Source organism: Lytechinus variegatus, chromosome 14 (assembly GCF_018143015.1).
Source record: "Lytechinus variegatus isolate NC3 chromosome 14, Lvar_3.0, whole genome shotgun sequence".
Classification (NCBI taxonomy): Eukaryota; Metazoa; Echinodermata; class Echinoidea; order Temnopleuroida; family Toxopneustidae; genus Lytechinus; species Lytechinus variegatus.
In genome coordinates this window covers 11025623-11040263 of record NC_054753.1, presented here as the reverse complement: position 1 = coordinate 11040263, position 14641 = coordinate 11025623, and the positions used below count along the sequence as shown (strand labels likewise).

General features: G+C 36.7%; 2 protein-coding genes across 2 annotated transcripts; both read left to right on the top strand.

Moving 5' to 3' along the window:
• Positions 1-3955: 3955 nt before the first annotated feature.
• LOC121427928 (extensin-like) lies at positions 3956-7144 on the top strand. Its single transcript, XM_041624505.1, has 2 exons — positions 3956-3993; positions 6682-7144. The coding sequence occupies exons 1-2, from the start codon at positions 3956-3958 to the stop codon at positions 7142-7144; spliced, it is 501 nt and encodes a 166-aa protein (XP_041480439.1).
• Positions 7145-7939: 795 nt separating this feature from the next.
• Positions 7940-8719, top strand: LOC121427533 (agrin-like). The gene has a single exon (XM_041623977.1). The coding sequence runs from the start codon at positions 8198-8200 to the stop codon at positions 8702-8704; it is 507 nt and encodes a 168-aa protein (XP_041479911.1). The 5' UTR covers positions 7940-8197; the 3' UTR covers positions 8705-8719.
• Positions 8720-14641: the final 5922 nt, after the last annotated feature.

Here is a 14641-nt window from a genome sequence, read left to right as displayed (position 1 = left end):
CCACTGAAACTCTACCTATACACACAAGACAAGAAGTAGAAGGACTATAGGTCCTCTAGGAGCCATCATCAACATCTTGGTAGATACTGTCAAGGACATTAGTCATACTTGCTCACTTGAATACAAAGCAGTATGACACCGTTGAAACTCTTCTGATTTTGCAAGACAAAGAGGTAGAAGGTCTGGCTATGGCTCCCCTCATTGCAACACTAAGGTCATGGGAGACTATAAAGGATTAGCCATACCCACCTACATGTACTTCAAGACAGTGTAGAAGGCAATCACTGAAACTCTAGCTATACCCAAATAGAAGGAAGTGAAAGATCAGGTAATGGATCCTCCCAGAGGAAACACCAAGGTCCCAGAAGATACTATCAAGAACATTAATCGAACCCACTCACTTCAAGACAGCAGATTGGCACCACTGAAACTCTTACTACTCTCAAGGATGGGGAGGAAGGCAAGGTACATTATTCATACCAATCTACTTCAGGAAATAGTGGAATGGCACCACTGAAATTCTACCTACCTTCCGGGATGAAAATGACCAAGGCATTTAGATTTTCTCTGGTGAACACCAAGGTCATGGGAGACACTTTTAAGTACATTATAGGCATCAACGAGAAGACAGCAATGAGACTCTCCCTACACTACTTGGCAAGGGGAGTGGGTAGTCAGGATATAGATCATCTTGGGGCCAACACCAAAGTCCTGGAAGATACTATCAAGGACATTGGTCATCCCCACCCACTTCAATAAAGAGTGGAATAGCACCACTGAAATCTACCACTCAAGAGACGTTATGAAAGACTGGCTATTGATCCACTTTAGAGCAGCATCAATGTCTATGAGTGGGTTCCCATTTTATTCCTGTCTTTGTGGGGGCTTTTTTCTTTTTATATTTTTTGGGCTCAGTTATGTAATGCTAGAACATTCCATTTGATAAGCATGAATGATTAATAATTTCAAACCCAGACCAATGCCTATGTTTCAGCTTTCCAGCAGTAGCCTCAATCTAGGTTCAAGAAATAGTAGGCAATTGTTTTCAAAGGTTTTGAAAGGTAATCATGCAGAAAAAAGAATAATTTGATTGTATTTGTTGTTAGCACTGCATGGCATCAGACTGAGTAATAGAATGTATCTTTATGACTTAAATATTGCAGCATTTTTGTACGTGTATCATTGTATGCTTTGGTGAAAGCACAGAAGTCATTCAAAATGATTTGTGCATGTCATTGATCTCAAAAGTAAATATTCATCAAATTTGTATCTGTGCATGATATGATTCATTGAGACAAATTGAGTTTGTTGCAGGATGGTTTTTCATGAAACTGTTTGTAAATTTTGCATGACTTTACATATAACAGATAACATTGAAATCCTACTTTTGTAAATGAAATTCTTGTTATTAACAAGTGTCTGATTTATTAGAGATTCAATCCCACTTTGTTAAATGAAAACAAGACCATATCTAATTTGCCACAAGAATAAGTAACTGATTATTTGTAAAGTTGTCTGTAAACTTTCAAACAGGTTTAATGAAACAAGTTCTGATACAATCACTGGATTATTGTGCAATTTTGGTGCAGAATTGAAATGAATCGGGGTAATAATATTCTGTAAAGCGCTTTGACCCATTCTGGGGAAAAGGCTATATAAAAACTAGCTATTATTATGATTATATTATACCAGGTGGGTGTTTCATAAAGCTGTTCGTAAGTTAAGAGCGACTTTAAGAACGACTGGTGATCCTTTCTTGTGGAAAATGGGGAAATGGTCCATTCATTGACGATGGTTACACGTTTAAGAAAGGTTCACCAGTCGTTCTTAAAGTCGCTCTTAACTTACGAATGGCTATATGAAATGCCCCCCAGAATTAAATGCATTTGTTACTTGATATTAGGAAACTAATGTAAACAGAAGCTTGTTCTGGAAGTTCCGAAGTACATCAGTCTGCATAGGGAGGAGGGAGAGTGGGAGAGGAGGAGGAAAGAGGAGTAGAAAGGGGGAGAAAGAAGGAGTAGGGGGAGGTGTGATCCTGATAGGTTGTAACAGTGAGCCATTTCATAAAGCTGTTTGTATAAAGTTAAGAGCGACGTTAAAGGGGAATCCAACCCAAATAAAAACTTGTTTTTATAAGAAAAAGAAAAATCAGACAAGTTAATAGGTGAAAGTTTGAACAATATTGGACAAACAGCAAGAAAGTTATGAATTTTTAAAAGTTGTAAATATTGGTAATCACTATACCCATGGAGACTTCAAATTGGCCGCATATGGGATGTCATAGTGATGTAAGGCAAGGACTACTCTTCCATGTACTCCAATACATATTATGGCTAAAATGTCATTTTCCCCAAAAGTTTTATTTCAAATTATATTTTTCTTTCATGAGGACATAAAACAATATACTACCAGGATTATATTTAGATTACTTCCCCAGGGGAATAGGTACTTAGGAGAAAACCACAAATCCCTGATAATAAAGTACATGGCCTATGGGAAAGTTGTCCTTGCCCCTTGTCATAATTTACTTACCCAGTTGCCAATTTGAAATCTACATACTATTAGTGATCTCAATTTTAAAGCAGCTATAACTCTTTTATCGCTTGTCCGATTTTTTTCAAACTTTCGCCATTCTGTTTAATTTATTTTTCTTCTTCCCAACACAACATTTTATGGCCAAGGCTGGATTCCCCTTTAAGGAACGACTAGTGATCCTTTCTTGTGAATAATTTTCATTGGTCATTATTTGCGGGTAAGAAAGGTTCACCAGTCACTCTTAAAGTTGCTCTTAACTTACGATTAGGTTTATGGAACTCCCACGCAATGTGTATATTGGGATGGATAGGAAAGTTGGTTATAGTGAAAAGTATCCCCGTCCCACTACATGTTCATGTACATGTAGCTCTCCAACTTTCTTTTTTTTCTCTCTCTCTCTCTCACACATACACACACTCCGTCTTTCTGTTTCTGAGTGTCTCTCTGTTTCTATCTCTGTTATAATCATGATAGTGTAATTTACTGAATGTCACTCTTTGTTTCACATTGCTATTCACAATACCAATTGTTTAATGAATTAGAAATGAATGGTAGTCACCTGTGAATTTGTAAATGGTTATTATCATGTAAAGGGGCCGACAAACCTGGTGATTGTTTCATAATGCTGTTTGTAAGATACAAATGACTTTACACACGACTGGTGATTCTTTCTTGTGCTGTGAGAGATCCCTATGTAATTGAGTTAGGACCCAAGATCGTGTTCCAGTCGTTCGTAACTTTGCGGACAGCTTTATGAAAAACCCACCTTGATGCTTTAGCCAGTGTATGTTGACATACATGTACACATGGCAAGCTATTTTTGTCATTTGATTACAATTTTTTGTATAAAGAATTGTCTTTTCTATCATTGACAGCACACATTTTTTTTATAAAGGATTTGATACTTGATCTTAAGTGATATCAAAAGGTTTGATATCAGGAATGAAATGTTTGATATTATTTGATGAGAAATCAGCGTACCATACGTATGCTGGTATGCACTGGTTAAAAGTCTATATGTGACAGCCCCTTAGGAGAAAAGTGTAAGATGTGCTCTATCTAGTTCAAAGTTTGACATGTTTTGTAATTTATCATGATAAAACATATGTATTTCCCTTCATTTTTTTCATGGGATCTTTGGATCTTTAGGTGCTTACAGACCAATTCTAAAACCATTGAAACCACGTGTTCTCTGATTACGAAATTAACTATGATTAACCCCATCACAGAATACTAGGTATTTTGGATAGTGTGAAAGCAAATTACCAGTTATATATTCTTGAGCTTTACAATAACTTAAATAGGGTTTTTGCCCTTTGTGTAGTTGGTCAATGATAGCGTAATGGTGGTGTTGGCCTTGCTTTTAATCAAGATGACAAGACAAGCAGGATATTACATAATTCTGGAGTGAATTAGAATGGCAGTCGGTGCAACCACACCCACCCAATTTCAAAAGTAAGAAAAAAAAAACATATTAACAATGCCAAAAAGAGTTGCAAGTTCTCATACATGCAGTTATGAGACAGCAACATAACTCTCTCTGATTCATATACAAAGGATTCCAATATTTCTCTTCACACCATGGGCCCGTCTTACTAAGAGTTACAATTGATCCAATCAATCGTAACTCTATGGAAATCCATTATTGTCATAAATTTTTCTACAGGATATTTGCACAATGTTCTTTGTAAACAAAGAGAAGCACAGTGAATTTTTAAGAAAATAATTAATGCATAAATATACATCAAAGCTAGAAAATATTTTGAACAAGCATGCATAACACAAGTTGACATTGCTGGCCGTCCATAGTTGTGATTGATCAGATCAAACGGAACTTTTTGTAAGACGGGGGCCCAGATGTGTGTGTATTTTGCTTTCACTCTGTTTGTAAACTTACCACCTTGTAGAAATCCCTGAAAATATCATTATTTTGAAAAGTACTTACTTACAGGTACTTCCTTTCATTGTTATGGATAATTTGCTTTCATGTTAGCAAAATAGCAGTTATTTTTTGTGATTATATAGGTGTAAAATGTACTTCTGTTACTCTTCATCAGATTTTGTTATTATTAGATGAAAACATAGCAGTTACAAGTCATGCACCTTTTCTGGAGTTTTTCTTTCATTTCATAATAATTTCTCGTATTCCTGATAAATGGAAATAAAAGGCCTCTAAATTTCTTTTAAAGCATAATTCACCTACAGTTTCTGAATTATTATCCTTGTATTCCAAAAAATTCAGAAAAAAAATCACATTGATCTAGACTTTTTACCATAGTCAAACTTGAACTAAGTTTTTCGTGAAAACACTTTGTTTTATAGTATGCTTGCCATGTCAAATGAAAAGACAGTTTGATATTGAGTTTGAAAGGATGCCCTCTATAGACCACTAGGAGTACAATCAATTTGTCATGAACCCATCATATGTTCTCAACAGGAGATGGGGCATTGACATTTGTACATGGTCTACAAGAGTATGGGATACATTCCCTCCTTTTATTGAAGTCATCCAAAACAAAGAAAGCTGTCAATAGAGCTTCTCACCCATATTTCTTAGAGAAAAAAGTAGAACTGATGCATAACTATACCAGTGTCACCAAGATTGTTGGAAATGTATACATGGTCTTCTGGTTAAGGCATTGAAAAAAAGAAGAAAAGGAAGGGGAGGGAAAAAGAGTGGGAGGAGTGAGGGAGTGTAGAAGTTGTTCAGTAATGTTTGTAATGAATGTGCATATGAATTTGGGAGTGGGTTGGAAAGTTGGTGTTAGTAAAAAAAGTAACAATTAATAAATACCCCATCCCAATAATATGTCTGTATTGAGGTCCCATATAGTCCTTGGTAAATATTGTATATTGTGTTTTGTTTTAAAATTATGTATATATATAGTCATGTAAATGGAAGAAACTATAATTTCTGCATGTTATAATGCACCATTGACTTGAATATATTGTTAATTTGTGAAATAAATCTGTATAATCACCATATGAAATTTGTAATTTTTAATTAATTTTTTTTATTGTATTAATGTAATTCCAGTTTACATTATTTGATTTCACTTCCTTCAATCTTATTTATTTCCTTATAACTTGTATTGTTTTTTCTGATTCTCTACTGTTTTCTTTCCCAAATTCTCCTGACTTTTATTCTCTAAACTAATTGCTCTGTCGCTGGTGGAGGTCACCTCTATTTTATGTTTTCTTTCTATTCCTCCACCTTCTTCACCAAATATTCCTTGATCTTTTTTTCCATCTCTAATTTCTGCATTTTCATTATATTTTCTTGTCCATGATTTCACCTTCTTACCTCCCCATCTCTATGACATTCATCATCTTCTCATCTTTCTTCTTTGGCTCGTAACACAGAGCTTAGCACTCATAGAACTTTTTCTACGATTGATTACATTGGGAGATTTTAAGTACGGTGTTGACCTTTTGGTGTTGGTGTTAAGTCAATTTTTACACGATTGTAACGCCAAACATAAAATGAAGATGGTCTAGAAAAGTAACTCACTAGTTGTTGAGGTGTTAATAATGTGATCTGGATCAGTTTTGCAAACTATGAAGAAGTTTTGGAGCCAGGGGAAGCAATCCAAATTTCAACACCAAGGCCAACACCGGACTTGAAATCACCCATTGACTACAATGTGCTATCAAGTGTACAGTTAATTGCTAACATTTGTGTTAGATGACCCAGATCTCCCTCACATTCATTCTCAACCATCCTTTCCTTCCTTACCCTTGACATTCATTTTCTCTTATTATTCTACCATTTCCCTTTCCATTTTATTCACCTACCATAGCGCCCTCCTTTGTCCTTCATTTTCATATTCCACTTTTCTTCACCTGTTTTGTCTTGTCTCTCCCTTCTTTCACTTTCTTTATCTTCTCATTCTCTAAATACTTCTCATATCTTACTCAATTCTTAAATTCTCAATCTTTCGTATGATTTTTCTTCTTAGTGTCTAGTCTTTGTAGTTTTCTGGGATTCTTCTCCACTTTTAATTGATTTTCTTCACTCTTAATTTTCTCTTCCTTGCTCTTCTTTCCTCATTATCCTCTCATTTCTAGGCCTTTTTCTTCACTTCTCAATCTTTTTTTATTTTTTGTATCTTCCTCCTAATCTTTATTATCCTCTTTCATCAGCGATAATCATATTCTTTCCCAACTTCATCCATCTATCAAACCATCCACCCATCCATCCTCAATCGAAGCCTCAATCCATCCACCCACCCAACCAACCCCTACACCACCAACAACCAAACCAAACCCAACTAACCAAACCCAACCAACCATCCAAACCAACTCAACCCACCCAACCAACCAACCGATCAACCAACCAACCCCTACACCACCAACAACCAAACCAAACCCAACTAACCAAACCCAACCAACCAAACCAACCCACCCAACCAACCAACCGATCAACCAACCAACCCAACACTACCAACAACCAAACCAAACCCAACCAAAACCATCCATCCATCCTTTCACCATTCCATCCATCCAGCACCAATCCATCCATCCAACACCAATCCATCCATCCAACCACCCATCCACCTCTTCACCCATCCATTCATTCCTTTTCAGTCATTCTTCCATTCATTAATACATTCATTCTTATAAATGTTTTGGGATGCTAGACTTTCTATAGTTTCTATACTCCATTGGCTGACTCATCGTTAAGATGATTTGCAGAAGAGATTAACACTTGTATGGTCTGCAGGAGGATGATGTCTCTTTATTCATTTTGATTACATAACAATAACTTGATTGTAGAGATGGAGGAAAGTAAGACCAGATAAAATAGAGAGAGACAGAGGAGGGAGTAGTCTACTTTGCTATTGGTTTAGTTGAAGATCCACTGTCTATTTTAATGAAAATATATAATCAATTATTTTAAATCCTTATTGCCCCCCCCCCCCAAAAAAAGACTGGTTATTCCTGCAGTAACATCCTCCGGTCCTATCCATTACTATTGATACAAAGGAAAAGATTCATAACTTGCATCATATTCACACAATGAACTTTATAAGATTATTTCTGGTACATATACATTATTGATATATGTTATTGATATTCCATTTTTGTCATATTTTTATATGAGCCTACATTGGTTACTTCAAAATTCAATTAATCACCTTCCCTCATTGGCCATTCCATGTCTGTAGCCATTGATAAATATGTATTTGAAAAGAAAGACTTCACACTGACATAAAATGAAAAACAAAAGTGCAATTTATGTTGCGCCATTGTCGTCAAACCCACTGAAATTGCACCATTCAGTTTACAGTACACCAACAAAATGCACTTTGGAACCCCTTTCTAGAACTTCGCCGCCTGTGCAAAAACTTACGCACGTAAATCGTACAGCGGAAGTTTTGTATTGTTCGATTACACTTTTGTGTACATTGATTATACAGATACGAGCCGCGAAACCGGGCGCAGAATTGGCGTAGATTTGGTTGCCGGTGAACCCCATAGGAAGATTCTCCTACCACTTAGGAGAAAAGGGCTTCCTATTTTCGTCTTTTTCTCGCTGTCTCGCCTAGGAATTGAGAATTGTGTGGAATATTCATACCCAGGATAAAATCATCTCACTTTGCGAGATAGTTTCATCCCTTTCTTTCGACTTGAAAGTGGTTTCAACTTCATTGGGACCATGCAGCTTTTGGCGTTTTACACCTCAGTGCTGGTGGCGGTCGCTTGTTTCCTAGCGATGGGCGAGCTTCGGGGCGTCGCCGGGGTGCAGATCCGGCGAAACGGAAAAACCTGTGAGGAATACCCAGTGGAAAAACGTGAGGAAATCGCAAACGTCGTCCTCTCTGGCTACATCCACCGCATCATGAGGAAGCCTAGGACTATCATGTACGATTGCGACATCGAAATCGTCCGCGTGTTTAAGGGTTACGAAGATTTGCACTCGAATGTGGTCCCGCCGATGAATGGCAACACGATCCAAATCGGTGGCTTCGGCGACCCGGCGATCTGTGACAACGCCGTCTCGACAGGAGACACCCGAATCTTGATGTTGAATAAAAATGGTGATGGGCATCTGATGTTGAATTCTAGTGTCATCAGGATCACCCTCAACAACCTGGTCCAGGCTGAGGCTGCAGTATTAGGTATGTTTCAAAGCAAGGGAATTTATAGTGGAATATATTTTTAAAATTGGTGATTCTTGGTGGTGGTGGTGATGGTGATGATGATGATGATCTTTATCTTTATACCTTTATCTTTATACCGCATCTACTGGAAAAATACAGTTGTTCCTGCAGTCAAGTTTCCAGGTCTAACTTGTCTTCCTAGCTTGGATAAGTTGATGATGATGATGATGGTGGTGGTGATGATAATGAGGAGGAAGAAAGGAGGAAGATGATGGTGGAGGTGGTGGTGAGGAGGAAGATGAAGATGGTGGTGGTGGAGGTGACTGAGGATGAAAGTTATGCAATGATGGTGGTAATGGAGATGAAGATAATGGAGGTAATGATGGAGATGATGAAAATTATGATTATGGTGATGATGATTCATTATGATTATGATGATGATGAATTTGATTGTGATGACGGTGGTGTTGGTGAGTGATGAGGAGGATGATGATGATTGATAGTAAGGTTTTGCCTATGATGATGATCGTGGTGCTGCTGCTGATGATAAATGCATTGATATTGGGCGAAAAATAAGTCCATTGAATTTTTAAATTGGTGTACAGATGCAGAAAATTACCTTTATAGAACTTTGGATTAAATAGTAGATTATTTGTTCAATAAATTGCTCAGTATCAGTATGCTTTTCTTGTTTGGAATACATTTGTTCCCTATATAAAGAAACTTTCATTTTCTTTACAAGTACTCTATACATTTATTGTCAAGTACATTTCCCACAGGCTGCATTACACTCGTTTTAGAAATACTGTTTTGATGAGTATGGCACATGAGTTGGCCTGGCCTTGTACATTGTAACTTGTGATCTCGGTAGTTCAGTAAGTAAATACAAATGTGATTCTCAACACAAGTGCAGTGATGCTTGGAGAAAATTTGGAATAAATTACCATTCATCCGAGTCTTTAAAAACATCCTGGATTTTTCCCCTTCAGAGTATTATGATTTAGAACTAGTTTTACATTATTCCATTCCAATGTAATTCTTGTTGGTTTGCAGTCCTTTTACAGTTTGGAAATGTTTAACCTACATGTATATCTGCTTGATAAATCTATCTGCATAACAAGTGAAATCATCAATCTGAGTCAATCATTGCAAAGTAATGAAGAAAAGACCTTGATGAAATATAGCACCTAAAGGTGATTTTGTATATCATGGTGTCAGATTCATCAACAACTCCAAAATATGTCCTACCTGTAGCAAAGTTTAATAGCTCACACTCAAAGTTGCAGAATAAAGGATTCTCAATGTCATTGGATGTCCCTCCATTGACCTCTCTTGAAAAGCACTCTGTAGAATGCAAGTTGTACAATACCCATCTTATTGTTGAAAACCTGACTGAAGAGATCGTGAAAATATGGTTCTATTTTTACACCCTTTGAACAGCTATTGGTATGTGTAGCAGTGCATAAGATTTCTTAAAATCCATTAAATCATTCTTCATGAAGACTCTGCAGTCTGCACTGCATACGTGTAGAATATTTATTCAATATTAAATTGCTTCTTTTTTGTGTAGTAAATGGTTGCAACTTGCAAAGCCGTCGCCAGGGGGGGTGCGGAGGGTGCGAACGCACCCCCCTTCAGAACCAAAAAAAAAAAAAAGACACACAGACACCGAAACTGCATTGAGGAACAATAGGCATGTTGACCAGTATGTACTTTCTACAGTGCGTCCCAGAAAAAACGAAACCGAGATTTAGCGATGATTTATCATTACTTAATCATTAACAAAATAGACAAATGACCTACCAATGTAAAGCTTAGAATCTCCTCTTTCATCTGATATTACTTAGATTATTCCTCATTCACGCATGAGTGAGCAAAAACAATTTGAAGAAAGGATACCAAAAACTCATTTGGCGGGGGGTATCTGAATTTCAAAAAGAAAACCACATGCCTAAAAAGTTCAATATCTGCTCTTTTATTTGATACCTTAATCACAGAAAATGGTCAAGAAGTAAGAAAGTTATGCTCCCTCAAAACAATGGTTGTATTTCCATAATTTAACCAAATAAACATGTTTTCACCTATTTTCCACAGAAGCTATCGCACGGTTAACAAAAGACTTAATGCATGGTTGATCGTCAACAAAACGGAGTGTCGAGTGAGTTTGAACGCTAGCCTGTAAAACCTCTTCATTTTATGAAATTATTGAAATTCAAGCCTTTTTTCAAATTACCAGAACTTTGTTATTTTACGACCATTTTCTGTAATTGAGGTATCAAATTAAAGAGCAGATATTGAACTTTTTGAAAATGTGGTTTTCTTTTTGAAACCCAGATACAGCCCGCCAAGTGACTTTTTCGTATCCCCTCTTCAAATTGTTTTTGCTCACTCATGCGTGAATGAAAAACAATTTAAGTAATATCAGATGAAAGAGGAGATTCTAAGCTTTACATTGGTAGGTCATTTGTCTATTTTATTAATGATTAAGTTATGATAAATCATCCCTAAATCTCGGTTTCGTTTTTTCTGGGACGCACTGTATATCCATTCTGGCCGGCGGGCTATATAACTGCATGAAATTGAGTTAATACGTTGTTTTTTGTGTTTTTGTGTTTTTTTTCATAAAAAGCACCCCCCCTAGAAAAAAGCTGGTGACGGCCCTGACTTGCAAAGCTTTTTTGTACCAATTCAAGCTATTATTGGAGAAGGATATAAGTGAGGATCTCCCGACATATAATGGAAATAAACAAATCATCAATTCTTTATTCTTATGTGAAAATAGTGAATTATCAAATTCTACAGCAAAAAAGTGTCTGTTTTGTCCCTCCCTTCCACTAACACTTCTGTTCAAATGTTTGCTGAATCCTGTAATGAATACTGTAACATGAAAGTACATGATTGATGATCTACAGGCTAAGTGAAAATCAATGTTTTATTTTGAAGAAAAGTACATTATCATACAAATGATTCTACATGTACATGTATCCCCCTCCCCCCACCCCCCCCCCGTTTACCCAACCCTACAGTCTCAACCCACTCCTGTTATTCCGAGCATGTTAGTACATGTAGGTCATGTATCATGAACATGATCCTTGGCTGTAGACTTGGGAGATTTATTTCTGTCCAACTGTGGCATTCCAAAGCTTCAAAGTTTTCCATTGCACATTCTTCTTTCTCCTAAAATCCACCCACTCGTATGCCCCGCATGAACTCCGTAAATGTTACTGGAATAATTTATATCACCGGTGTTGGCTCTCGAATCTCTCTACCGATCCCCCCCCTTCAGTATTTGGAAACCTAGACCAAACAACGAAGTGAGAAGTGAGAATTTTTTTGTTCACTTGCACAAAGAACACTTTGTAAATAGTTTAAGCTCTGCATCCTGTTGCACATGTATGGCACATCCATTGAAGAACCTGCAAGATTCTATGTGTTTTCCAGAGGCGAAGAGAACAAGAAGACAGGGTCTCCGCTCAAGAAAAACTGGAATTGACACTAATGTGAAAAGTGATTGACAACACTTCATGCGGAAGATGTTACAGTTAGTTGATATACATGTATGGTAGTGGGTTGATGAGATATTCAACAAATTCTCATTCTGAAGTGAGTTTTAGGCTTGGCAGCCGTGCTTCCAACACCACCCTTACAATGCACAACTACATCTATGAAATGGCACAAGATCTTCAGGGCTTGGTGAAAGTGACTGTAGTCTTGTGTTTTCTGTTTAAAGGCAGAAGCCAGAACTTGACATTAAATCATTAATTGTGTACCTTGCACAGCATGAGATGAGGTTTATTAAAAGCCTTCTGGCTCTGAACAGAGCTGTTCTACATGTCTAGTCTCACATTTTCTGTTAAGAGGCAGTTCATGGCATTGGTTCATTAAAGAGTTTCCTGCTCTGAACAGAATCAGTTGTATAACCTGTGCAGATTAATCACTTCTTACTTTCTACTTCTCTTTGTTTTGGTTTATTTACATTTGGTCTATGCCAATTCGTCCAATAGCCAACTCATCTACCATTACTTGGTCTACCATCAGTTCTTCCAACATCCACATGGTCTTCTTGCCATTTCGTCCCCTCACCATTTTGTCTAAAAACCAGTTGGTCCAATAGCCATTTATTCCATATATCATTTGGTCTAATTAGACTAAGTATTAATTGAGCAAAATGAATGAAAATAAAACGGATGGATATTCAACCAACTGGTTATGAGATGAAATGGTCATAGACGAACTGGTGATTAGACGAAGTGATGATTGGACCAAATATTTATTGGATTAAATCGTTGTTGGACCAAATGTTGATGGACGGAATGGCATTAGACTAAATGATGGTAGACCATGTGATGAGTGGACGAGTTGGCAGTAGACGAATTGGCAGTTTATACCTTTCTTTTGATTGCTAGGTCATCGGGTCATTCAGCCACCTTTCTGGGCAGGTTTGAAGTACTTTACTGGATTCTCATAAGATCATTGATCTGACACCGCCTCCCTTGATCCACCTCCATTGATGACTGTCTAGAAAGTCTGCCCTAAAAAAAGAATTAAGCCGAGCCCCGTTGTTTGAGGCAGACATAGCTATTTGCGCTCTTTCTACTATTTTCCTATTGTCAGTACACTGTGAAATTCCTCTTGTTGGGGGCTTTCATCGCCCGGTTATGAAAGAGGTTGCGGACTGGTTGTACATTATGTCGGGAATTAGGGCTTATTATCACTCATTTAATGTCCTTTTTCCCCCTTTGCTCTTTTCAACTCCTGCCTCTTTCTCTTCTATTTCTTCCCCAGAACATTCATACATTGTAGGATTCATTTGGTTGTACATTATGTTTGGAATTAGGTCTTATTGTCATCCATTATTTAACATCCCTTTTTAGCTATTCGGCTGTAACTTTCCATCCTGCCTGCTTCACCCTTGTTCCTCTCTTCCGCTCTCTCTTGTCGTGTTTCCCTCTTTATTTTGTTTCCCTTTTATCTCTCTTCCACCTTCGGATCCGTGGCGGGATCAAAATTGTTTTCTTTTTGTGATGCATCCATCTTAGGTAATTGAAATCTACAATGAATTTACAATTTGTGCGAATGAATGTTTGACACCCGACTTTTAGCTTATTGCAAATAAATTCTATTTATGAGAAAAAAAATCACAATGCTTTCAGAAGCAGTTCAGTCACTTTACTTACATATCAATTCAAACCTGTTTTTGCGATTTCCCTAGATAACTTGCGAGAGATAAGATAAAGATATTTAACTTGTCTTATTTGTTCAGGGATTGCATAATATCCTCTTCCCTTAGTAGATAGAATGGAAGGGTATTGCACTGTCTTTTGTTTAAGCAAATTATTGATTAAACTACAAATTAGCAAGTCTTTATCTTTGTATAGAGAGAAACTTTTTTTTGTCTTTTATCTAGCTGTTGCAGTTTCCTGTGAAAGGACTTTGCGCATTTAATACTAAAATATTTAATAGGGCAGTTTTATTATAGTTTATTTGAGTCAAGGAGATTGAATGATTTGAATCTAATCCTTCTCTGGAAAAAAGTGAAAAATAATTACTGTAGTCAATATTGTCATATATGCAATGCAGAAATCTTTGTCTTCTGTTTATTTAAACATTTACATGTAGAAACAGAAGGGTAGGTTGAATTTGAATATAACAGTAATATATTAACAGCCATAGGTCCCACTTAAAAAAAGAGAAAACAAAGTATATTTTTTCTACATGAAAGAACTGTATTAGCATTCACATTGTAGAAATCAATCTTCACTCAATTGGTTTAAACATTTACAAACACAAGTGTAGATTAAATTTGAATAACAGAAACAGATGAACAGCCAGAGCTCTTGCTTGAAAAAGATGAGAAAATGACTGAAAGAATATACATGTACATGTATGATAATTTGATAATTATTGGCATTTGCAATGTAGAAATTAGTCTTTCATTGGTTTAGACATTTACCAACAGAAATACATAAAGTGGATTTTTAATACAATTAAGCACACCT